Source organism: Dermacentor andersoni, chromosome 1, assembly GCF_023375885.2.
Source record: "Dermacentor andersoni chromosome 1, qqDerAnde1_hic_scaffold, whole genome shotgun sequence".
Lineage (NCBI taxonomy): Eukaryota > Metazoa > Arthropoda > Arachnida > Ixodida > Ixodidae > Dermacentor > Dermacentor andersoni.
In genome coordinates, this window is record NC_092814.1 from 27,292,321 (window position 1) to 27,315,276 (window position 22,956).

General features: G+C 43.3%; 1 protein-coding gene and 1 pseudogene across 4 annotated transcripts in view; one reads left to right on the top strand and one right to left on the bottom strand.

Annotated features, from left to right (window-relative positions):
* Oat (Ornithine aminotransferase precursor) overlaps positions 1 to 22,956 on the top strand; it is a 71,392-nt gene that overhangs the window by 8,104 nt on the left and 40,332 nt on the right. For 3 of the 4 annotated variants that reach the window (XM_055061261.2, XM_055061262.1, XM_050193003.3), the window contains exons 2-3: positions 946 to 1,123; positions 16,306 to 16,530. In XM_055061261.2, coding sequence (XP_054917236.1) covers positions 946 to 1,123; positions 16,306 to 16,530 — 403 coding nt within the window. Of the gene's footprint in view, positions 1 to 945; positions 1,124 to 15,981; positions 16,115 to 16,305; positions 16,531 to 22,956 lie in introns of those variants that run through there. The other variant, XM_072286081.1, reaches the window with a different exon arrangement.
* On the bottom strand, positions 3,364 to 7,321 carry LOC140215340 (uncharacterized; annotated as a pseudogene).

Genomic DNA, 22,956 nt, shown 5'->3' on the forward strand with positions numbered 1-22,956 from the left:
ATGTCAGAAGTAGTCCTCCTGCTCTGCCACTTCTTGTAATTGTTGTAATGCATCAATGGGTGCAAGGGCTGACGGATACATTGCAGTTGATTACGATGCAATCATGTAATCGTAACTGACAACTGACGATATCTTTAAACCCATCTAAGGCAGAAAGGATATGAATGTCAACTAAGGCAGTAGTGGTCAAGATGCTGTAAACAAATAAGAGTTTTGATGGAAAGGGAGGCGATAGCAGCATTTGACGATATGCAGATTTTGAGTGTCTACTGCGTTTCGCCATGGAGCATGCAGTGAACCTCGGTGCAATAAGGTTGGCTGCAGTCGCGCATTCTGTCAGGCAAAGTGTGCACGAAGAAATTATCACCTTATTTCATTAAGTAACTCTTTAGTTTTAGGTTAAATATAGGTTTTCTTCTGTTGAACGTGCTTAGTCTGCACTAGGGTGAGCGGTATGGTGTGTGACCTTTGCAACAAAGGGGCCTGTATAACGAAGGATCTTGTAGGTCCTGAACACTACGTTATAAACGCATTTAACTGTATGTAACTCTTAGTTTCAGGTTGGGCTTTGCTTTGTTGTGAAGGCTTCTAAGTGGTTAGAAATGGCAATAGTATTGGGATTTTGCTAGAACAGCTAGAAGCTTCTGGTTAGCCATCTTTATCTGGGTTTGGCAGTTGCATTGGGCAATGCCACGTACTTGGCCACAGTCATGCAGACAAAGAGGACAGTGGTGCACCACGCCTGCTTAAGGGTTCACATTTGCCTCATTGCGGTATCTGGTATTCTACTGAAATCGCAGATGACTGTAAAGGACAAAGAAAAGGAGGAGTGAGGGGCATACTGCTTGGAGGTTTTGGTCCAGGTTCCAGTGCGCATTTATCTGCTTGGCAGTGTGTTCCTATTACTGAGTGCTTAAAGCCATTTTTTGTGTGTTCATTTTGCAGAAAGTTATGCATGCTACCAAGTTGTCTTCCAGGGTTTTGCGACAGCAGCTGAACTGGTTGCAAAAAAGGACTCAGGCTAAGCTGTATCCTCTAAGTTCTGATCAGGTCTTCGAACGTGAAGAAAAATATGGTGCCCACAATTATCATCCACTTCCAGTGGCAATCCACAAAGCAAAAGGTATTTATTTCTTAGTAATTATCAGCAGCACCATCAAGCCATTATTGCATGGGGCAATCCATGTACACGTCTTAATGTCTGTGATGTATTCATGTTTTATTATTATTATTATTATTATTATTATTATTATTATTATTATTGTTGTTGTTGTTGTTGTTGTTGTTGTTGTCACTTTCATCTCGCTCAAATTAGTCTTACAGTTTTTGTCGGCAACAGATACTCTCAAAATCATTTGGACAGGTAATTTTTAGCACACGACTAACAGCCCTTCTATTAAAGGGCTCTCTTGAAGTTTTACTGTCACTGTTATGTGTTGTTTTGTTCTATCATGTTTTTAACGAAACCCAACTGCCATCACCCATGCCCTAACTAATCAGTGTCATCATTTTAGTACCCATTTATTTTACGCCATTTACAGCGACAGGTTTTTAGGCCTTCTTACACCCATGTCACATCTACCATGATGAATTCACTGTCCACTCCATTCACAATACATTGTTAAAATTACCATTTGGCATGGCGCTCTTTGGCCATACCTGGCCCTTGCGCCATTAAGCACCACATATCATCATCATCATCACATTACAAAAAAATGAGCAAAACTTGTTTATTCCCATAGCATGACTGTGTGGCAATGAGACCAATTGTTCGACGTACCTACATAATTTGGCAAGCAGTTACAACAGTGACAAAAGAAAAACAAAACTAAATACACATATTAGAAAACACATGATTCAATTATACAGAGGATAACAGCAAACAAGTTGACCATCTGTCCAATTATACCAATTATCCACTGAACGTGAAACGCTTCACGGCCACGGAAAAATCATGTGCTGCTTCGTTGTATGCTGCTTCGTAGTGGTCGTCTCAGACTGCTGTGGCAGTGCTCTGAATGTACATGTGTAAAAGATTTTATTAGCATTAATCCAGCTTCATATATACTATAGGGGTGAGCTTATTGTCACCGTAAAGCTTGGCTGCTTTGTTAAACCCCCTTCGAAGCTTTGCAGGAGCATTCTAAAATTGCCAGTTGAATGTGTCATTTGCTCACATTTTGTTTGTTGCAAACATGATTCTGGGGCCACTGCATGGCAGCTAAGCCAGCAGTATACAGAACAAAATCTTTGTTGACTAAACAATATACAATGAGTGTGGCTCCCAGAAGGTTTACAGAGCTTGACTCTTGCTCAATGTTTCAGCTTCTGGGTTATGTTGAATGTCATTCTGCATCATCAGGCGACTTACTCAAATGGCAATGTTACTATGCACTTGAACTTGACATTTAGCAAACTGAAATGAATGGTTCAAATAGCAGCATTTTGTGCACATTCAGACAAGAAGTATTACAAAGCAATTTTCAGTGACTGAAATTTGAAAAAACATACACTGAAATGCGATGGTTGTGGGTGTGCATTCAAACATCACTGTCTTGCAAAAAGGTTAGTTCAGCATGCCACTGTACAATGTTATACCCCTTTAAGGTTCTCTATGGACTTCTGTAATCTTAAGAAAGTTGCATGTAAAATAGGACAACCTCTAACTTTTCAAAAAGTATCCCAGTTTCATGGTACTTCTACACATGGCTCACTCTCTGGCTTTTAAGGCATTATAAAGGGGATATTTTGACTGCCCTTTATAGCACACTGAAGTGTTCCTTGTAAAGACCAGAGTTCAATACAGGTTACTTAGATTAAGGGATTTGTGTCGACAGAAAAGTTAATAATCAGAGAAATAGGATAGCAAGTGGACAAAGACAAAGGTATCCTCTTATGAATTTTTCTTGCCTGCTGATATAAGCTCTAAAAAAAAAAAGTGAGAGCCAGTTCAGTGAATGCTTGTTATCAAAGCTCTCTCTCTTCACCTCAACACAGCCTGAATCCATGCTTTTACAGCAATGGCTGTTGCAGGAGCACTTCAGCTGCATTTGTAATGCTGCTCTGTGTTGCTGCAATTGCTTTTGCAGCTACCCAATAGTTATCATCATCGTACCTTAATGATGATCATAAAATGGAATGTAAGATTTTAAGGAAAGAAAAAAACCTGAACTGGTTTTGAACCTAGGCACTTTCCACTCAGAATATTGAGTGATGTCAACAAAACTGCTGTAGCGCGAGTAACAACAACAGACGCAGTAGGTGCAAGCAATGGAATGGTTTATTGAAGATAGCGTGGCTGCTTTTATTCCGTACGAATCAGTAGGTGCATGCGCACTTCGTGATGCAATAGGTGGGCTTGCAATGACGCGATGTGGCACTTCCTCCCCCTTAGAAGTCTAGCCTGTCGGGTGGTCTCCTTGTGCATGTAGAACGCCTAGGAAGTCCTAAGCCCGCCGGTACACTTGAGGTTGCTTTACTTGAAGCATGGGATGTACCAAGTGATCCGTCTGACGATGGTTCAGCGTCTTCCACTGCAGAGGGTTGATTACTCTCTGTGACTTGGTTGTCTCCTGGTCGAGTTGCGTAGAATTTTTGCTTTACTTCATCCGCTGCGAGTCGTGACCGCACTTGGTCTACGTGATGGCGCTGCACCCCTCCTCTGGTGTCCACCGTGACCATACGCCTACCTCTTGTTGATGTCACCGTGCCGGTAGCCATCTCTGGCAAGCCTGATTGTACTGCCGTGACCAAACAGGCGCTCCCGGTGAAAAGACTTGTGGCAACGGTGCCGGGGTCTGCTCACCGTGGGATTCCGTGCCACCTCTTCCTCTGGAAAATGTGCACTTAGGCGGGTCCTGGGTTGAAAACCCAGCAACATCTCCGCGGGTGACTTGCCATCTTGAGTTGGTGTTGCCCTGTAGCGTAGCAAGAACTTGGAAATACGACTGAGCAGACTTCCATCCTTATTTTTCTTGATACCTTCCTTAATGGTGCGCACTGCATGCTCCGCCAATCCGTTTGACTACGGATAGTATGGAGCGGAGGTAACATGACACGCATGGTTACCTTTGAAACACCTTTCAGTCACTGAACTGCTAAATTGTGGCCCATTGTCGGAAACAACTGTATGGGGCAGACCAAAACGCGCGAAGATCCCTCGCAGTACTTCGACTGTAGTTTCTGCACCTGCTGTTTTAAGAGGTACTGCCTCTATCCATTTCGTTTCTGCATCTACCACCACCAAGATCATGTGACCTTCCACTGGCCCTGCATAGTCTATATGCAGGCGAGACCAATGCTTGTTGGTTTTCGGCCAGCTTGAAGGGACCTGTACCGCTGGCATGGGCCAACATTGCACGCATTGCTGGCAGCTTTGTACCAGCTTGTCTATGTCGTGGTCCAATCCGGGGTACCAAAACGTCGTACGGGCCAGGCGCTTCATTGCAGTCATGCCTGGGTGGGTGCCGTGAAGTTCTCTCGGAATAAGTGCCCGCACGGTCTCGGGCAAAACTACGCGATGACCTCAGTATATTAGTCCTTTACTCTCAGTGAGTTCGTATCTGCGGGTGAAGTATGGCTGAAGGCACTGTTGCTCCGGCCCCAGCTGGTTTGGCCAACCACAAAGGATCCACGTCTTCACCTGTCGGAGGAGCATGTCCTCGCTCGTGCTGTCTGCCAACTGCTCTGCGCTAAGAGAAAAATCTGTCAAAGCTTGCGCATGTAGCACATATTCGACGGGATCACCTTCACCAGGGTGCCCTTGCTCCGGCAGCGGCAAACGGCTCAAAGCATCGGCATTTGCGTGTAATGGTCCATTCCGGAATTCTATGTCATACTGATACGCTGATAAAAGGAGCGCCCAACGCTGTATCCTGGCCGCCGCCATCTGTGGAATTGGTTTCTTGGGATGGAACAGCCCTTTCAACGGCTTGTGATCCGTTATCAGACAAAATTTATTGCCGAAAAGATAGTCTCTGAACCTTGTCGCACCGAAAACTAGTGCGAGCGCTTCCTTTTCCAGTTGCGAGTAATTTCGCTCCGCCGGCGTCAAGGTTCTAGAGCGAAAAGCTATCGGATAGTCTTCGCCGTTGATGCGGTGGGACAGCACTGTGCCCAAGCCGACCGATGAGGCATCGCATTCCAGTCAAAGGGGTTTTCGCGGGTCATAGTGGACCAGAAATTTAGCCTTGCCTAAGGCACTCTTTGCTTCTCTAAATGCTCTGTCCTGGGACGGCCCCCATTGCCACAACACCCCCTTTGCCAGCAAGCGATATAAGGGAGCCAGCGTCGTTGACAAGTTGGGCAAGAATTTAGCATAAGTAACCAAGCCCAAGAACGATTTCAGCTGGCTTACCGATGTTGGCTTCGGCGCAGCCAGTACCGCCTCGAGGTTATCTTGCAGAGGATGAAGACCTTTGGCATCGATGCAGTGCCCCAGAAACGACACTTGTGCTTCCCTAAACCAGCACTTGGCTTTGTTCAACTTCAGGTTGTGTTCACGAAGCCGCTGAAACACCTGCCGCAGTACCAATGTGTCGTTTTCCTTTTCCGCCACAGTGATGTCGTCGAGGTACACTTGAACATTCGGCAAACCTTGCAAAATCGATTCCATGCGTCGCTGGAACAAGGCGGGGGCTGAAGCAATCCCAAATGCTAGGCGATTGTAGCAGTAAAGGCCCCGGTGTGTGTTGAGTACCGTCGTCTTTCTAGCTTCGTTGTCCAGCGGCAGCTGATTGTACGCATTGCGTAGGTCCAGAGTGCTGAAGACTTCCCCTCCCGAAAGCGCCGCAAATATGTCTTCAACTTTGGGCAGGGGATACTGTTCCAAGTGAGACGCCGGGTTGACTGTTAACTTGAAGTCGCCACACAATCGTATATCGCCGTTCTTTTTTGCTACTGGAACCACCGGTGTTGCCCAATCTGAAACTCTTATCGGCGAAAGTACTCCGTCTTGCACAAGACGGTCGATCTCGGCCGAAACTTCGGAGCGCATGGCATAAGGCACTGTACGTACCTTGCAGAAACGTGGGCGGGCTCCTTCTTTGAGGTGTAATTGCACGGGGGGGCCCTTGTAACAGCCAAGCTTGTTCTCAAAAAGATCTGAAAATTCATCGAGCAGAGGTGTCATCTTGTTATCCCGAAGAACATTTACACTTGAGGTGGTTCTAGTGTCCCAGAAGGACACACCCGCCTTACGGAAGGCCTCTATCGTGTTCCGGCCGTACAGCAGTGGTCCGTTACATGCCACCACGATTAGCGTGCTGGTCACAACAGTCGATCCAGACTGAACCCTCATGGTTATCTCGCCGACAACTGGCAATGGCCCGAGGAAGCATGTTAAGCGGAGCGACGTTTTTTCCAGTGCCGGCCACCATTTGCGATGTTTCTTAAATATGTTCTTCGGTATGACGCTGACCGGAGAACCCGTGTCTAGAATCATTCGCAATTTCCGGCCTTTCCATGTCAACTCTTCCTCGAGAGGCTTCAACATAGCTTTGTCGGCGGAGCTGTGAGCGACAAGTGCAAGCAACATTTCTTCTTCGTTCTCACCTTCCATTTCCTCGACGGCAAAGGCACCACGTTCTCGAGGGCAGCCACTGCTGCAAACCTTCGCCAGGTGACCTTTCCTGCCATAATGGTGGCACTTGGTGTTTCGATGATGGCACATGTGTGTTGCGTGGGGGCCGCCGCAACGCTCACAGGAATGGTTGTTCTTTGCCGTGCTCCACTTCGTCCAGGGTCGTCGTCCTCGCTGCGACTGTACAACATTGATGCTGGTTCCCGTAGTCGCTGGGTCTGCTTCTCGCATGTCACGAACGTCGCCTAGTGCCTTCTCTGAAGCTATGGCAAATTCTTCTGCTTCCTCAAAAGTTAGCTTCTTCCGCGTTAATAGGCAGCGTTGTGCGTCGTCGTCCCTGATTCCGCATACTATCCGGTCTTGCAGCATATGGTGCAGCGAGTTGCCGAAGTTGCAACTTTCCGCCAGTCTCCGAAGGTCGGCAATGTATTCCTGAACGCTCTCTCCGTCCCTTTGTTTGCGCATGAAGAACGAGAAACTCGCCGCTATTTCATTAACTTGAGGATTGTAATGTTCCTCGAGGTATTCAACGACTTCATCGTAAGTCTGGCTGTTAACTGACACGGTTGGAAGGCGTTCTTGCAACGTGCGCACGACATTATCGCTCAATGAAGACACCAGCAGAGCTCGGCGTTTGGCCGTGTCGGTAATTCCATTGCCCTCAAAATAAGCTTCCAGCCGTATCCTGTACGTGCTCCAGCTGCTCACCGTCTCGTCGAAAACCAGTGGGCGAGATGCCATCATTAGATCCTGTCAGTCGCTGACCATGCTCGCATGAAATCCCATCTTCGTCGCCACTGCTGTAGCGCGAGTAACAATAACAGACGCAGTAGGTGCAAGCAATGGAATGGTTTATTGAAGATAGTGCATTGAAGATGCACCTACCGATTCCGTACGAATCGGTAGGTGCATGCGCACTTCATGATGCGATAGGCGGGCTTGCAATGACGCGATACGGCAAAAACTGTTTGAAATTCAATCCTTATGGCCTGTTATAGTTGTATCTGGATGGGCATTAAAGCTGCCATTCAAGAATATTTACAACTTCTGTAAGGGCAATGCTCCTTTTCTACACAGTTGATTGTACACTGAGTCAGCAGCACGTATGCTAGCGCAGTCTAGTGCTACTAGTATGCACATGTACTTATATTTCAGCATTGAAAAAAGTCGCGTAGTAGAAACAAGTAAAAAGAAATAACCTTTTATTTTAACAGAAACAATTATGCATGCTAATACACTAGGAATTAAATAATCTAATGATATTTGAAATATGTGCCTGATGGCAGGTGGCACTTGCAGTTACGCTATGTGTTTCGTGTCACTTCACGTATACATAAAAATAGCTTCTCTGAAGCAAAAATTTAATAAAAAAAATATGATGCCGCAATCATGGCATGTCGCATACAATTTTCTTTTTTTGCATTGTGTTGAAAGCTGATGTTGCTGAAGTAGCTGATTCTAAGCAGCGTATCATTAAATAATGTATTTAACTGAACTGTGCTGTACAGTGAGTCAGTTATTGCCTCAAGAGAAGCATTTGAATTGCACTTAAAGGGCCCCTCATCAAGCCTCATAGGAAATTTTGGTTCTACGCTAGAATTTTTAATACTGAAGAATGTTATGTTAAAAAGGGCTTAGTAGTAGCCGAGATATAATTAGTGAAATATTGTAAAGCAATGGTACGAGGAGGTGATCTACCCTCCCCATGGCATAGGCTCTCTCCTGTTGTCTTGACCAGTGACATTGTCCTCCTACTGTATTCCAAATCAGCCCACCTTATCTTTTGTCACACCCTCTGCCCCTGTGACAGCCAGTTTTTTTTACACATCTCCTTGCTTGTCTTGTTGTTTGGTGCATTTCCTGTAGCTGTTTTGTACGTTTGGGGTTTCACGGGAATCTCCAGAGTTGCTTGCGCTACTTGTGGATACTTGCGTGCTGCAGACACAGTGTATGTGACACTGGCAGGCTGAGTGGCACCCCTGAGAAGAGCATAAAGGTTTTTGTTTGAATTTTCAGCTGATATTGTGGCATAAATTGGTGTAATCCTTTACAGGCACAATCATCGCCGCCTGCTTACTGCTCTTGTTTTCAATGTGCAAGCCTGGTGAGGGGCTCTTTAAATGTGCTACTTATATGCGAGGTTGCTTGGAATGCCCAAAATTAATTTCGAATTATTTTCTACACCCAGGTAAAAGTTGTAGGCTTGTTACGAAAAGCAGGAATGGCTGTCCAATGTGAAGGAACACCTTCTCTGTAAAAAGAAAACAAACCGTTGAGTCTAATTGCTCCATTCAATGGGCTATAATTGGTTCCAATTGTCCATCTTTGTGGGTCCAATTGGTATTGAGACAGTTACAATTGAGGCCCACTATGTTTCCTATTGACACTTTCGGCTGAAGGGCCACTGCTTAGATCTGCATTGGTCACTTGAATATTCATGGGTGTCCAGAGGCACCAAGTGAAATCTGTAAATCATCATCATCAGCCTGTTTTATGTCCACTGCAGGACGAAGGCCTCTCCCTGCGATCCCTAATTACCCCTGTCCTGCGCCAACCGATTCCAACTAGCGCCCGCGAATTTCCTAATTTCATCGCTCCATCTAGTCTCCTGTCGTACTCGAATGCGTTTCCCTTCTCTTGGTACCCATTCTGTAACCCTAATGGTCCAACGGTTATCTACTCTATGCATTACATGACCTTCCCAGCTCCATTTTTTTTCTCTTCATGTCAATTAGAATGTCATCTATACCCGTTTATTGTCTGATCCAAACCGCTCTCTTTCTGTTTGTTATGCCTAGCATTCTTCGTTCCATTGCTCTTTGCACAGTCCTTAATTTGTTCTCAAGTTTCGTTGTCAGTCTCTAAATCTCTGTCCCATATGTCAGCACCGGTAAAATGCACTGACTGCACACCTTCCTTTTCAATGATAACGGTAAGCTTCCAGTCAGGAGCTCAGGATCTCTGCCGTATGCGATCCAACCCATTTTTATTCTTCTGCGAATTTCCTTCTCATGATCGGGGTTCCCTGTGACTAATTGACCTAGGTAAACATACTCCTTCGCAGACTCTAGAGGCCGACTGGTGATCCTTGCCCGGCTATTTATCATTATCTTTGTCTTCTGCATGTTAATCTTCAACCCCACTCTTACACACTCTTGTTAAGGTCCTCAATCATTTCTTGGAACTCGCCTGCATTGTTGCTGAATAGAACAATGTCATCGGCAAACCGAAGGTTGCTGAGATATTCGCCATCGATCTTGACTCCTAAGCCTTCCCAGTTTAATAGCATGAATACTTATTCCAAGCACGCAGTGAATAGCATTGGAGAGATTGTGTCTCCCTGTCTGACCCCTTTATTTATAGATATCTTCCTGCTTTTCTTGTGTAGAATTAAGGTAGCTGTAGAACCTCTGTAGATATTTTCCAAGGTATTTATGTAAGCGTTCTGTACTCCTTGATTACGTAATGCCGCTATGACTGTTGGTGTTCCTACTGAATCAAATGCCTTTTCGTAATCTATGAAAGCCATATAGAGAGGCTTATTATACTCTGCGCATTTCTCGATAACCTGATTAATAACATGGATGTGATCCATTGTAGAGTATCCCTTCCTGAAGCCAGCCTGTTGAAGTTCCGCGCCTGTCGTGTGTGTTCCTTCTTTGTCCCTTTTTTTTGTGCGGTTACATGATGCATTTCAATGTTCCCTTGGTTGACTCAAGTCCAGTGTTGCCCTTATTCTATTGGAGATTATTTTGGTAAATATTTTATATAATACTGGGAGTAAGCTAATGGGCCTATAATTTTTCAATTCTTTAACGTCTCCGTTTTTGTGGATTAGTATAATGTTTGCATTCTTCCAATTTTCTGGGACCCTTGCAGTCGATAGACACTTTGTATAAAGAGCCGCCAGTTTTCCAAGCATTATGTCTCCTCCATCTTTGATTAAATCGACTGTTATTCCATCATCTCCTGCTGCTCTTCCCCGTTTCATGTCTTGCAAGGCCCTTCTGACCTCATCGCTAGTTATAGGACGAGTTTCTGTATCCTGTTCATTACTGTTTTGAATAGAGTTATCCTGAGTCCTCTTGGTATTGTACAGGTCAGCATAGAATTCTTTGGCTGCTTTTACTATACCTTCGAGATTGCTGATGATATTACCCTGCTTATCTTTCAGTGCATACATCTTGGTTTGTCCTACGCCAAGTTTCCTTCTCATGGATTTCAGGCTACGTCCATTTCTTACGGCTTCTTAAGTCTCTTGCACGTGATAATTTCGAATATCACTTACTTTCGCCTTGTTGATCAGTTTTGACAGTTCCGCGAATTCTATCTTATCTTCATTATCTTACTTTCATTTTTTGTCCGTTCTTTATTAGGTCCTTCGTTACTTGGGAGAGCTTGCCTACTGGTTGCCTTGGTGTCTTGCCTCCCACTTGAAATGCTGCCTCTGAAGCCAACCTAGTTACGGTTTCATTCATTAGCTCTATGTCATCATCATCTCTCTGTTCTAAGGCTGCATATTTGTTTGCAAGTACCAGCCTGAATTTGTCTGCTTTTACCCTTACTGCCTCTAGATTGACCTGTATCTTTTTGACCAATTTAGCTCTTTCTCTCTTCAAATTAAGGTGAATCCTAGACCTCACTAACCTATGATCACTGCACTTTACTCTACCTATCACTTCTACATCCTGCACTATGCTGGGATCGGCAGAAAGTATGAAGTCGATTTCATTTCTTGTTTAAAGGAACCCAAAACAAATTTGACGATTTTCTACAAACGTACTGAGTCGTTAGAGTAGGTCCTTCTGATCATTAATTGACACATCTAAGTGCTCCGCATAAAGCGTGTAATATATTATAAGATTTTAAAAATGCACATCGCTGCCGATCGCAGCCCACTGCTCGGCGGAATTTTAAGCCGCCCCTACCCATATGACGGAAATTGCCCATATGACGTCAGTTGGACGAGCTATCTGATTGGCTGACCAGGGTGCGTGATCGATAATTTTCCACCTTTATGGTGAACAAAGGATATGTTCATAATAGTTGGAATGTTAGTTAATTTGTTTCTATAAAAAGAACGTAACAGAAAGAGAATGCACAAGAACAATTTCTCACTACACTTAAGCACTTCCGGCACACAGCAAGCGTCGTCTGCTTGTGCTAAATTTTGACGAGCTCCGCGGTCAGAGTTGGTCTGTCTTTTCGCGAGCGCTATGATTCGACTTTGTTGAGTTGTGGACTGCAAACGTAGCGACTGGCAATATGTCAAGCTGCGACATCGTGTCCTTCTGCAAGCCAGTAGACGAGCGGACTGGCTGCAGCGCATTGGACAGCCGCTATCCGATGGGCGCCAGCATTTGCACAATTATGGCCGTCGCTTTACACCGGAAGATTACTAATGCAATAGCGTTTCGCGAGTCCTGTATTAGGGTAAACACAAGTGCAAGGGGCCAGGGCCTGGCCGTGTCCCCTTGCGTGTCGTTTCAGGGGACGAACAGAAGCGCAAATGTGAATGGTCTGCACGGTGCAGCCACCTGGTGGCATAGAGCTCAAGCACACACAGTAGCATTAACAAAATGTATTTTTCTTTGCTGCTAGTGTAAATTTTTCGCAGGAGTGTAATCGTTAACACGTTTTTGTAAATGTTTCAAATGTTTTACACTTAGAGCAATATTAGCTCTTTCTTTGGCTGGTTAAGCTCTGCGCCAACGAGTGGCTGGATCGTGGAAACCGATCAGGCAGCTCACGTACGTCTACTCTAAAGTTCCTTCATTAGCTTGAGTTTATGCCTTCACTGTTCCGTCGAAATGTTCTGCTAGTGTGTGATTACCGGAATACCAGACACGTTCGGTGCTACGGCAGAATGCTTGCAACGCACGCTGCTTCGATAGCTCTCGCTTAGGGTTGACGGCCAAGCCACTAGCGGAGACTTTTCGCGCAGGCGGGCTCCAAAACAGCCGGAAGTGGTCGATGTGACGTTGCATCGTGACGCAGAACCAGTGAAGGCGGAGCTTAGCCCCGATCGCTCGGTGAACGAGTTGAGGAGGAAAAGTATGGCTAGGGAGGAGGGTAACTTGTAATCGCTTGTAGCTCCATTAACACGCAACGCTTCACTTAAATTGTGGTCCGAATGTTCTATTTAAGCTGTACCCCACGCGTCTACAAAATTTGTCTGAACCGTTTCAGGGGCCCTTAACCATTAGGGCTTTTCCAGGTCCACTTTCTGTTGCTTCACTTCCTGAAAAAGGTGTTCATTATTCGAAGCTTATTCCTTCCTGCGCATTCTACCAGCATCTCTCCTCTAGCGTTCTTAGAATTGATGCTGTAGTTGCCAATTGCTTGTTCACCAGCCTGCTTTTTCCCCACTTTTGCATTGAAGTCGCCCATTACTACAGTATACTGAGTTTGCACTTTAATCTATACCTCTTATTAAATATGATCGTGACTACAGCTACCCTCTCATTAATGCTGTAGAATTTGTCAATGTTGCCCACTATGTTCTTATGGATTAGGAATCCCACCCCGTATTGCTTCTAATCTGGGAGACCTCTATAACAGAGGACATGGCCGTTATTCAGCAATGTATAAGCCTCACCAGTTCTCCTAATCTCACTAAGGCCGATGATATCCCAAACAATGTCTGATAGTTCCTCAAAGAGTCCAGCTAAGCTAGCCTCACTCGAGAGGGTTCGGTTGTTAAACGTTGCAAGGGTCAGTTTCCATTGGAGGCCTGTCCAGACCCAGATATTCTTAGCACCCTCTGCTGCGTTTCAGGTCTGACCGCTGCCTTGGTCAGGTGCTCCGCAGCTGCTGGGGACTGAGGGCCATTGGGTAATTGAGTGAGCCATTTGGGAGGGGGTGGCCGAATACTGCACCAGGGAGGCGAATTCCTGATCTAGTGAGGGAGTGTCTTGTTGAAGTTTTGTGGGCCTTCCTAATTTGGTTGTACCTGTATTAGTATAGCCCCACTCGCTCTCGGCATCTTCTACCGGTGACAGGCTCTAAGCCTGCAGATGTTGAATCTGTAAATACCAAATGGCTTTAATGGAACTCTGAATGCCAGTACCAGTCTTTGAAAAAATACTGTCATGTGGTAGTGATGATCAAGAACATCGTAGCAAAACTGTGAATGACGAAACTTGCATTTTATTGGGTGAACCTGTGCCCAGAAAAATGGGTTACACTTAAAGGACAACGATAGTGGCGAAAACGGTCGGCGATTAGCGAAATCTGATCAGCAGATCAAGCACATCGGCTTTTATAAATAAGTCATCGAAGGTTCCACAGAAATCGCTGGTGCCTGCGTGTCTTCCAGAAAGTACTACACAAATGCATCGCACATACATGCAAATTGGATTACACAAGGTTCGGTGACAACAGACAGCGGATAGAACCATCGATAGCATTCAAGAAACTTCCGATACATGCTGGTGCGTCCTGTGTTCAGCGATAACATTTGTGAGACTGTGAAATGCGGTCACCTGATAAACAAGTACACATGTCAATGTATAGGGTAATTAAAGGTTTATTGCAGATTTTTCAAGAAAAGCAAAATGGTGGTCTCCATTGATTCGACCAAAGTACAAAGATCTGTTATTTCAGAATGTGAATTTTAATTTCACTGCTGTTTTAATAACTATTGCAAGTCACGTTTTTTTTCCAACTGAGACCAATTGACATATGAATTACCATTAAATCTGACTGCCATTTACAGTCTCCTTAAAGCCATCTGGTATTTATTGATTCTCATAAGTGTCTCTGGAAACCTATGAATGACCGACTTACCTATGTGGATCTAAGCAGTGACTCTGTGACACTATGTGCCAAGAGGGTATGCAGTGAAGTACAATTGTAATTGTCTTAATGTGAGCTGGACCCATAATGACGTTTAATTGGAATCAATCAGACACAAATGTTTTTGCAACACAGCGAGGTCTAATTATGGCTCTTCATGGGTTAATACTTTGTCAGGTATATACAGTGTGTTTTACAGCAAAACTGTATAGGTCTAAGATCCAGGGTTTCATGGCGTCTGTGTGCGAAAACTGTCGTCATATTGGCCGATCCTGGTGATAGTGCACAAAGGGTCCAAGCTCAATGGCACATACCTCTGTGGGCTCGGGGACCTGTAATGCGCACTTGAACTACCCTTGTTGCACCTGGGATGCAAACTATCGTGATTAGCAATGGCTGGAGCATCGTCTTCTTTCACAGCTGGCTCATTCGTGTGAACGCGCTCGTGCCACTGCTCGCGCATTCGTTATGTTCGTCTTCTTCCACAGCTGGCTTCGTTGCCACCCATCATTCTAGCATAGAATTTCACTTCTGTCCTTGTAATGGGGAGGCCACATTTATGAGGGTATGAGCCATTGCTTAAGGGTGTATGAGCCATCATTGTCTTACGAAGCAGACACGCTTAATGTGTGTGCACACCTATATTGTCACGATGACCACAGATGAGGACAATAAATATGTTTGTACCTTCGTTCAAGATGCTGTGTCGTATGCTAAACAGCTTCACTGGTCGTCCACCTTACCACAGTGGAATGGCTCATGAATTTTTTTGTTTTAGACTATACAGAATTTTTTAAAATCTCCTATGGCATATAGCACAGTTCTAGTCCTTGAGCTGGATTAGTCAGAGGCATACATTACCTGTGCAAGAAATCTAAATGCATAATTGACTAATTACAATTTTAACTAATTACTCTATGGCACATATTGCTATTTACAAATTGTAGCCGGTGAGTTTTCAACATGTATCCATTTGATAAAGGGAAAATTAGACATCCACCCGTTCGTAGCAATTGCTACGAACGGGTGGATGTCTGATTTTTCCTTTATTAATTCTCTCCACCTTGCGGGTTTCTGCAGAACTATTGTGTCATGTATCCATTTGGTTCGAATTCTCAGGATGACACGAGTTTTGAGATACAGTTGGACTCTCTTTTAACGGAACCTCAAGGGATCCAAGGAAATTCGTTCCGTTTATCAGGAGTTCCATTTACTGAGAGACAAAGCTGAATACAATTGCATGAATATAAAACCAACCGACCATAAGGATGGTGTTCCGTTTAATGAAAAGGTAGTTCCGTAGCGATATCTGTTTGTCGAGATTCCACTGTATTCATTTCCAAACTGTGCAACGAAATACATTGACATTCCAGTTACTATTGTGGTTGAATGCATGACATGACTCTTTGTTAAAAAAGTAAGCAGTACTATAGTGCATTTTTACGGCAAGTTTGAAGGCACATATCTCAAAACTGTGCCATCCTCAGAATTCGTTCCAAGTGTATGTGCCTTGAGAACTCATCAGCGTCAATTTATATATTGCAATACGAGCCCTAAAGTAATTTATTTAGAACTAAAATAGTAGATTTTTATTAATTAGTCAATTATATATCTTAATTTACTGTGCAAGTAATGTTCACCTCTTCGAGTAACCCAGTTCAAGGATTAGAATTTCACTATCTGCTACAGGCATTTTTCATAAATTCATGTATAGCGTAAAAAAAAAAAAAGCACCTGGTAAGTACATGTTTAACTGAGGAATATGTCTACCCAAGTATTTCATGTTTTAATTTAAAGTACTCAAGCAGACTGGACTAAGCAGTCTAATGAGTTCATTGGACAGGATAATTTGCTAAAGGTAAAGGGTGTGGTAAATTATTTTTGCACGCAGAGTTTTACATCTTTAATTTTTTTTGTATTCCATACAGGTGTCCACGTGTGGGATGTTGATGGCCGTGTTTACTTTGATTTCCTGAGTGCATACAGTGCGGTGAACCAAGGCCATTGCCACCCTAAAATTGTGAAGGCTCTGAAAGAGCAAGCGGAAATGATGACTCTCACCTCGCGAGCCTTCTACAACACTGCTCTGGGAGAGCTGGCCGAGCGACTGACAAACATGTTTGGGTATGACAAAGTGCTCCCCATGAACACTGGTAAGTACTGTCTGATGGTTGGCAACATAATGACAAAACACATGATAGCATGCTGGATATGCACAAATTAAAAGGGCTCTCAAGCACTCCCAGCGCAGAAATACTGGACGTGACTGGGAATTCTTTAGTTAATGCATGCCTGCCAAAGGTGTTAAAGGCGTTTAAGTGTTAAAGCTGCTAAAGGTGCTAAAGTCGATGAAGTATTGCAGAATGCCAAATTGATTGAACATAGCAGTTTTCACTGCGTTCTCCTTGTGACGCATAGCCTTGACCTGCACTTCTTTGTCTATCCTCTGTTGACACAAAAAGGTGTTGACACGCCAAGGTGGTAACACTCACTTGTTGTCATTGACAAGTTCCCACAACTATGTAAAGCTTCCTGCACACTTAGTAGTGGAAATTGATTCTGCAGCTGTCATGGTCAATAAATTAAGGCTTGCATTCTGTGCAACACCAGTTGCTTCAACTGCACAGCAGGCAGATGGACACATCGTCATTGTATGCAGTTGCCACACAATGGTTTGCCATACCTGCACTTTATCCCTTCATTTTCATATAAAGAGTGCTGGTAAGAATGTCCACTTCTTTTGGAGCATCTCATGTATAATGCAGAGATGAGTTTGGTCCCCACAAGTTCTCTTCGTCCACTTTCATTCCCTTTACCTTGTTATTGTTGCAATTTGATTAAACAAAACAATTATGTCCCCCCATGCTTTATCTGGTTTCATTATCTGTTAGTTTGTATAGTATTTATTATTTATTTTATTTATTTATTTACAAATACTGCTATCCCATAAATTGGGACATTGCAGGAGTGGTACAGAAGATTATACATAAACAATATTAGGAAAGTGCATGATTACAAATGTGAGTGCAAAGATTTACAGAGAAAACAGTACAGTATCATGAAGAAAATACATGATTTGGCAATTCTCGCACAAAATGATCAACAGACATTTCACGTAATGTGCCATCTAAATCGTTCCACAATTCGACTGTGAAAGGAAAACATGAACATTTGAAGCTGCCTTGGAGCAAGTTAAATCTACATGCTTAGACCAATTGAAGCTTGAACAGAACGTTACACCTAGGTACTTAAACTCGTTCACGTGCGTTAGTTGATGTGTGTTGTTAGTGTACGAAAAACGAAAAAGATTTTTCTTGTTAGTAATGTCATCGATACAGTTTTGCTAAAATTTAACCTCATCTGCCATGTGTTGCTCCAATCACAGAATGAAGAAAACACATTATTTAGAGTAAGCTGGTCGCATGCATTATTTATATTTGAATACAGAACACAGTCATCTGCATATAAACGGATTTTAACTAATGTGTTATTAGTTATCTGGACGACGTCATTAATGTAAATGAGAAATAAAAGTTGCCCTAGAACTGATCCCTGCGGGACGCCAGATGTTATATAGACAGATGTTGATTGAGAGTGATTAAACGTGACAAACTGTGATCTTAATCGCAAGTAGTCCTTAATCCAGCCTAGTAGTCGGACACCGCGAGTTCCCTTGAAAAAGGCGCCAAGTTGAGTAATGAGCTTACTATGATAAACCAAATCGAATGCTTTTGAGTAGTCGATAAAAATGGCGTCCATCTGACCGCGATGATTTAGGCATGATGCAATGTCGTGTGAGAATTCAATTAACTGCGTGAGAGTAGAAAACCCAGCCCGAAAACCATGCTGATTATTAGACAGAAGATTATTGTTAGACAAGTACAAGACAATATGTTTATGAATAATGTGTTCCAATACCTTGGAGCAAGTGCATATTAACGAAATTGGTCTATTGGAGAGGGTTTGTTTGTTACCAGACTTAAATACTGGTACTACATTAGCTATTTTCCAGGTTTGTGGAACGGTTTCAGTTTGGAGAGATTTTTGGAAAATAACAGTCAAGTACCGGGCACACCACTCGGAATACTTTTTTAGAAACATGTTAGGTATATTATCGGCTTCAGCACTTTTGGTCGTGTCAATTTGCAACAAAAGATTCAGAACTTCGTTGTAACTTATATCCAACTTCGGGAAGGATGGCAATTCAGTGACTAGACTAAATATCGGCCTAGTGTCGTTGTCTCTGTCAAATACTGATTTAAAATATCTATTAAAAGCTTCAGAGATAACAGGAGGGTTAGAACATGGTTTACCATTAACAACAAAGGATGAAGAACAGCGACCAGATGGAGTAATTGTTTTCCAGAATTTGTGTGGGTTGGTTTTCATGAATGTTGTCAATGTGTTCTCATAATAAAATTTCCTAGCGTCATGCATTTTGGTTCGTAGAACCGTTTTCAAGGAAACTAGAAGCGCACCATCACTTATATGTTGCGACTTACATCTCTTGCGAAGTCTCTTTATGCGACGGATAAGTTGGACAATTTCCCTGCTGTACCAGATATGTTTGGGATTTCTTTTAACACACTTCTTGGGCACAAAGTTACACAGACAGTCATGCACAGCTTTATAAAATCGCTCGACCAACATATCAATATTACAGTGTTCACTACTAAATAAACAATCGTCAAAATGTTACGCCAAAGCACCAAGTATCATGACATCATCAGCACGAGTGAAGTCGGTAATCATCCTGTATTCTGGCCTTTTGCGTTCAGGTGCAATATTCAATTTAAGAACGACAGCTTTGTGATCAGACAGACCATCACCGACTTCACATTCGAACCCACATTTAACCAACTGCTCATTCAAAAGCACAAGATCCAGCAAAGAGTCACCACGCATTGGAGAGTGGACAACTTGTGAGAAATCGAAAGAAACTACTATGTCAATGAGCTAGTGACACTGTACCTTGTCGCGACCAGTCGATACGAGTGAAGCCCAATTTATGCATGGCAAATTCAAGCCCCCACACAAGACCATTTTGTAGTTATCTAATCTATGTGCTGCGATATAATCATTCAGAGCAGGAAACACATTGTAATTGGCATTTGGAGGACGATATATAACACCTATAACTAACGTTGAGAAGGAAATATTAACTTTGCACCAAACTGACTGTTTCTGGAAGCTCGGGTAGCAAAGAAAAGTCGATGCCGTCTTTAATAGATAAGACCACACCGCCACCGCGACCGGACGATCTATCTTTTCTCAAGACGCAATAACCAGGTGTTACAAATTCTTCATTTAAGATAGAGTTATTGAGCCAAGTTTCGGTCACACAAATTATAGAAGGGTGGTGACTTTCTATAAGCCAGTTAAAATTAACAATTTAGTTGAGTAAACTGCGAGAATTCACATTTAAAAGCATGAGGCAAGGTATTTTACTTCGAGCATTTTCGTTCAGTAATCTTGTCTCTCACTGGTCACGTCAGTCCCGGTGGAGCGATTCACCATCTTGGTTGTTCGCAAGCCTCACACGCGTGTTAGACTGCGAATCCCACGTATAGTTGTGAATAATGGAAAAATCGAGCCTCTCAGTTTATTCTGCTCACTCGCTACTTTTGAAGGGGTGTCTACAGGAAAAACCATATGCTACAAGATGCTTTGCTGCCCCTAATGTTGCCCCTATGGATTACTTCTGCCACCACCACTGCTTATAGTGATCGATAGTAGCGGAACAAGCGATATGTCTTACGCTGGAGCCAATGTTTCAACAAAGGCACTTGTATTCGCCATTTATTTATCAGCTCTCGAAAAAATGCAGCTGATGGCCGGAGTAGTGCAAGGTATCGCTTAATCCGGATTCTGGTGAACACTGTCAAAAATGGGATAATTTTGTGAAAGGAGGATGACTGGCTAATCTGAAGGCTGAAACTGCCAGTGATGTTACCATCAATACCTGTGATTGATTGCTATGCAGGTCTTTGTGTCCTTTGTGTTTTGTGTACACGCTTTTCTTTAAGTTCCCAACATCAATGCTTTCCTAACTGTGGGTTGTAACATGCATGAGCATCGTGGTGAAAGATTGTGGGGATCGAGGCTATGAAACATCTTGTCATCATGAAAACAGGGACACATGGCCTTTGTACGATGCTCAGTCCACTGATTTGTTACATAGAAGTGCACATGGTTGCAGATCGCGAGACCATTTGCACACTTGATGACATCGGGAATAGAGGACAATTTCAAGACATAACACAGACTCAACAGACCACTACTTCAGCATGCCCTTATATGGCCTGCGGCTTTGTACATCATGCTGGATCCATGCTGCATGTCTGCTATGCAGCTGATTTTTGGCCTACCTAATTAGCTCTGACTGTATTAGGTGCTAATTAATATTTCAGCATGCGCCTGGTTTATTATTGTTCATTTAACTCAAGTTGAAGAACTTGTGGTGCTGCAAGAAGGCCTGCGACCATTATTTTAAATGAGTGACAAGTTTGTAGAATTGCTTCCTTACGTAATGAACTAATGAGCCAAAGCGAATGGTCAGTTGTAATATTGTCCTGTTAGTGCACCTTAGAATAGAAAGCCAGGAGTCTGCTGCCATGGTAGAAATTTCAGAACCGTTGGGGATGGTTGCAACCATTCTGGACTCTTTGTCCGAACATGTCAGCTCAGACACATTCTTTATTCAGAAAATCAAAGAGGGCTGATGTACGTCTCTAAATACTATAGCTAAGGCATTTGGGATGTTTTGTGTGCCTTGTTTAAGCAAATGTTATTTTTGTTTTCATTGAAATTCCATATAAATGTGTCCACTGTGTAACCTTGAGTTCAGTATTCAATTGGTACATGTGAAAAGTTTGTAAGTTCTATGCAATACTGTACTACAAAAAAGTCGATGCCATTTGGCCATTGCCAGCAGCAGCCAGCTGGCCTTACCTTGTTTGGGATAAAGTGTGCATAGAAGCCAATTGTGTCAGAAGCTCTGCTTTTCATTTGACATGCATTTAAATTGCAGTAAAATGTGATAACAAATGCATTTTGGTATGTGTCCATTAAAATTGGGGCAGTTTCATATTGCTCTAATCTTGATCAGTTATGTGAGAAATGGTGGTGTACAGCCAAAGGTATACGCAAAGCTTTTCTACTGCCAGATGCTTTCTCACAGGAACTTCTGAGAGTACCTTAGAAATGCCTTTTGGCATGGATTGAATTGTCAATATAGGTCAGTTGCTTTACTATTTTGTTTTTAGTACCCTCGAGGTCAGAGAGAGTGGTTATGCAAACAAGCTTTGTAAATATACTATAATTAAAAATGTAGGAAGTGCATTAGTACAAGTCACACACACAAAAACAATTGTGGCGGAATCCATCTCACATTGAATCATATGTTAATGTAACTGGCTTTAAAGCAATATAGCAACACACTACCTATATTGCCAAATTCTTCACTTATGTATAGGTGACTTCTTCAATTTTCGGTTACCGACATCTACATTTCTCTGTAGCTCAAGACTCCTCGCACGCTTTGTTCACTCGCTCGCATGTTCTGGTCTCATTCTGTTCACTTCACTTTGTTCTCCCCACGTGGCTGCTTTTGATGCCAACTTGTTCACTTCTCTACAGCGGACATCTTCACTTGCCTCTTGTTCTGCTTGTCTATGCGGGCACTTAGCCAGTGGCTCAAACCCATTCTGGAGGATTGGCCAAGAATGTTCACACACCTAGTGTCACATACCGAATGGCCCAAGTTGTTTATTTTTGCACATACCCAGTAGCCATAGGTCGGTAGTGTAGGAGAATACTCACTCACACTCACCGTAATTTTTTCCAGGCCCCGCACTCGCTCACGTTCACGCTCACCTCCAGTCACACTCACAAGCGCCCACTCACACTCGCACTCACCTCCGCTCACACTCACTGGCACTCACTTCCACTCACACTCACTGGCGCTCATTCGCACTCATACCTTTTAAATGAGTGCGAGTGAATGTGAGTGAGTGCACTCATGAGTGAGTGTGCTGCCCTCTGCCATTCACAATTTGTGTATATTCAGACCGAAGCTTCCAGTTTAGCACCTATTGTACCTGGAGTGCGAGAAGGCAGTATTTTGGTTCCAAGTGTTATTTTTAATATACATAAACGATTTGTTTTCCCGATTACATGGTAACATCAGTCTATTTGCTGACGATTGTTTTTAGTACCGCAAAATTAATTGCAATGATGATCACCATATACAAAATTCAACTTTTCTTGGTGTCAGGAGTGGCAGATGACTCTAACTGCCGAAAGATAAGTAATGCTAACAGTAAGTAGAATGAAACAGATACTGATTTTACTTACGTTATTAATGACACACCTCTCACTTATGTATTTCAGTGTAAATATTTAGGTGTCACTTTAACACGCGCTCTCCGACAGGAAACCTATGTTAACAACATAACCTCAAGTGGAAATCAATCTTTATGCTGAGCACCAAAGCGACTCATCTTTCTGAGAAGACGCCTTCGTCTTGCGCCAGCAGATACTAATCTGCTGGCCTACAAAATGCTTGTTCGACCAGTGCT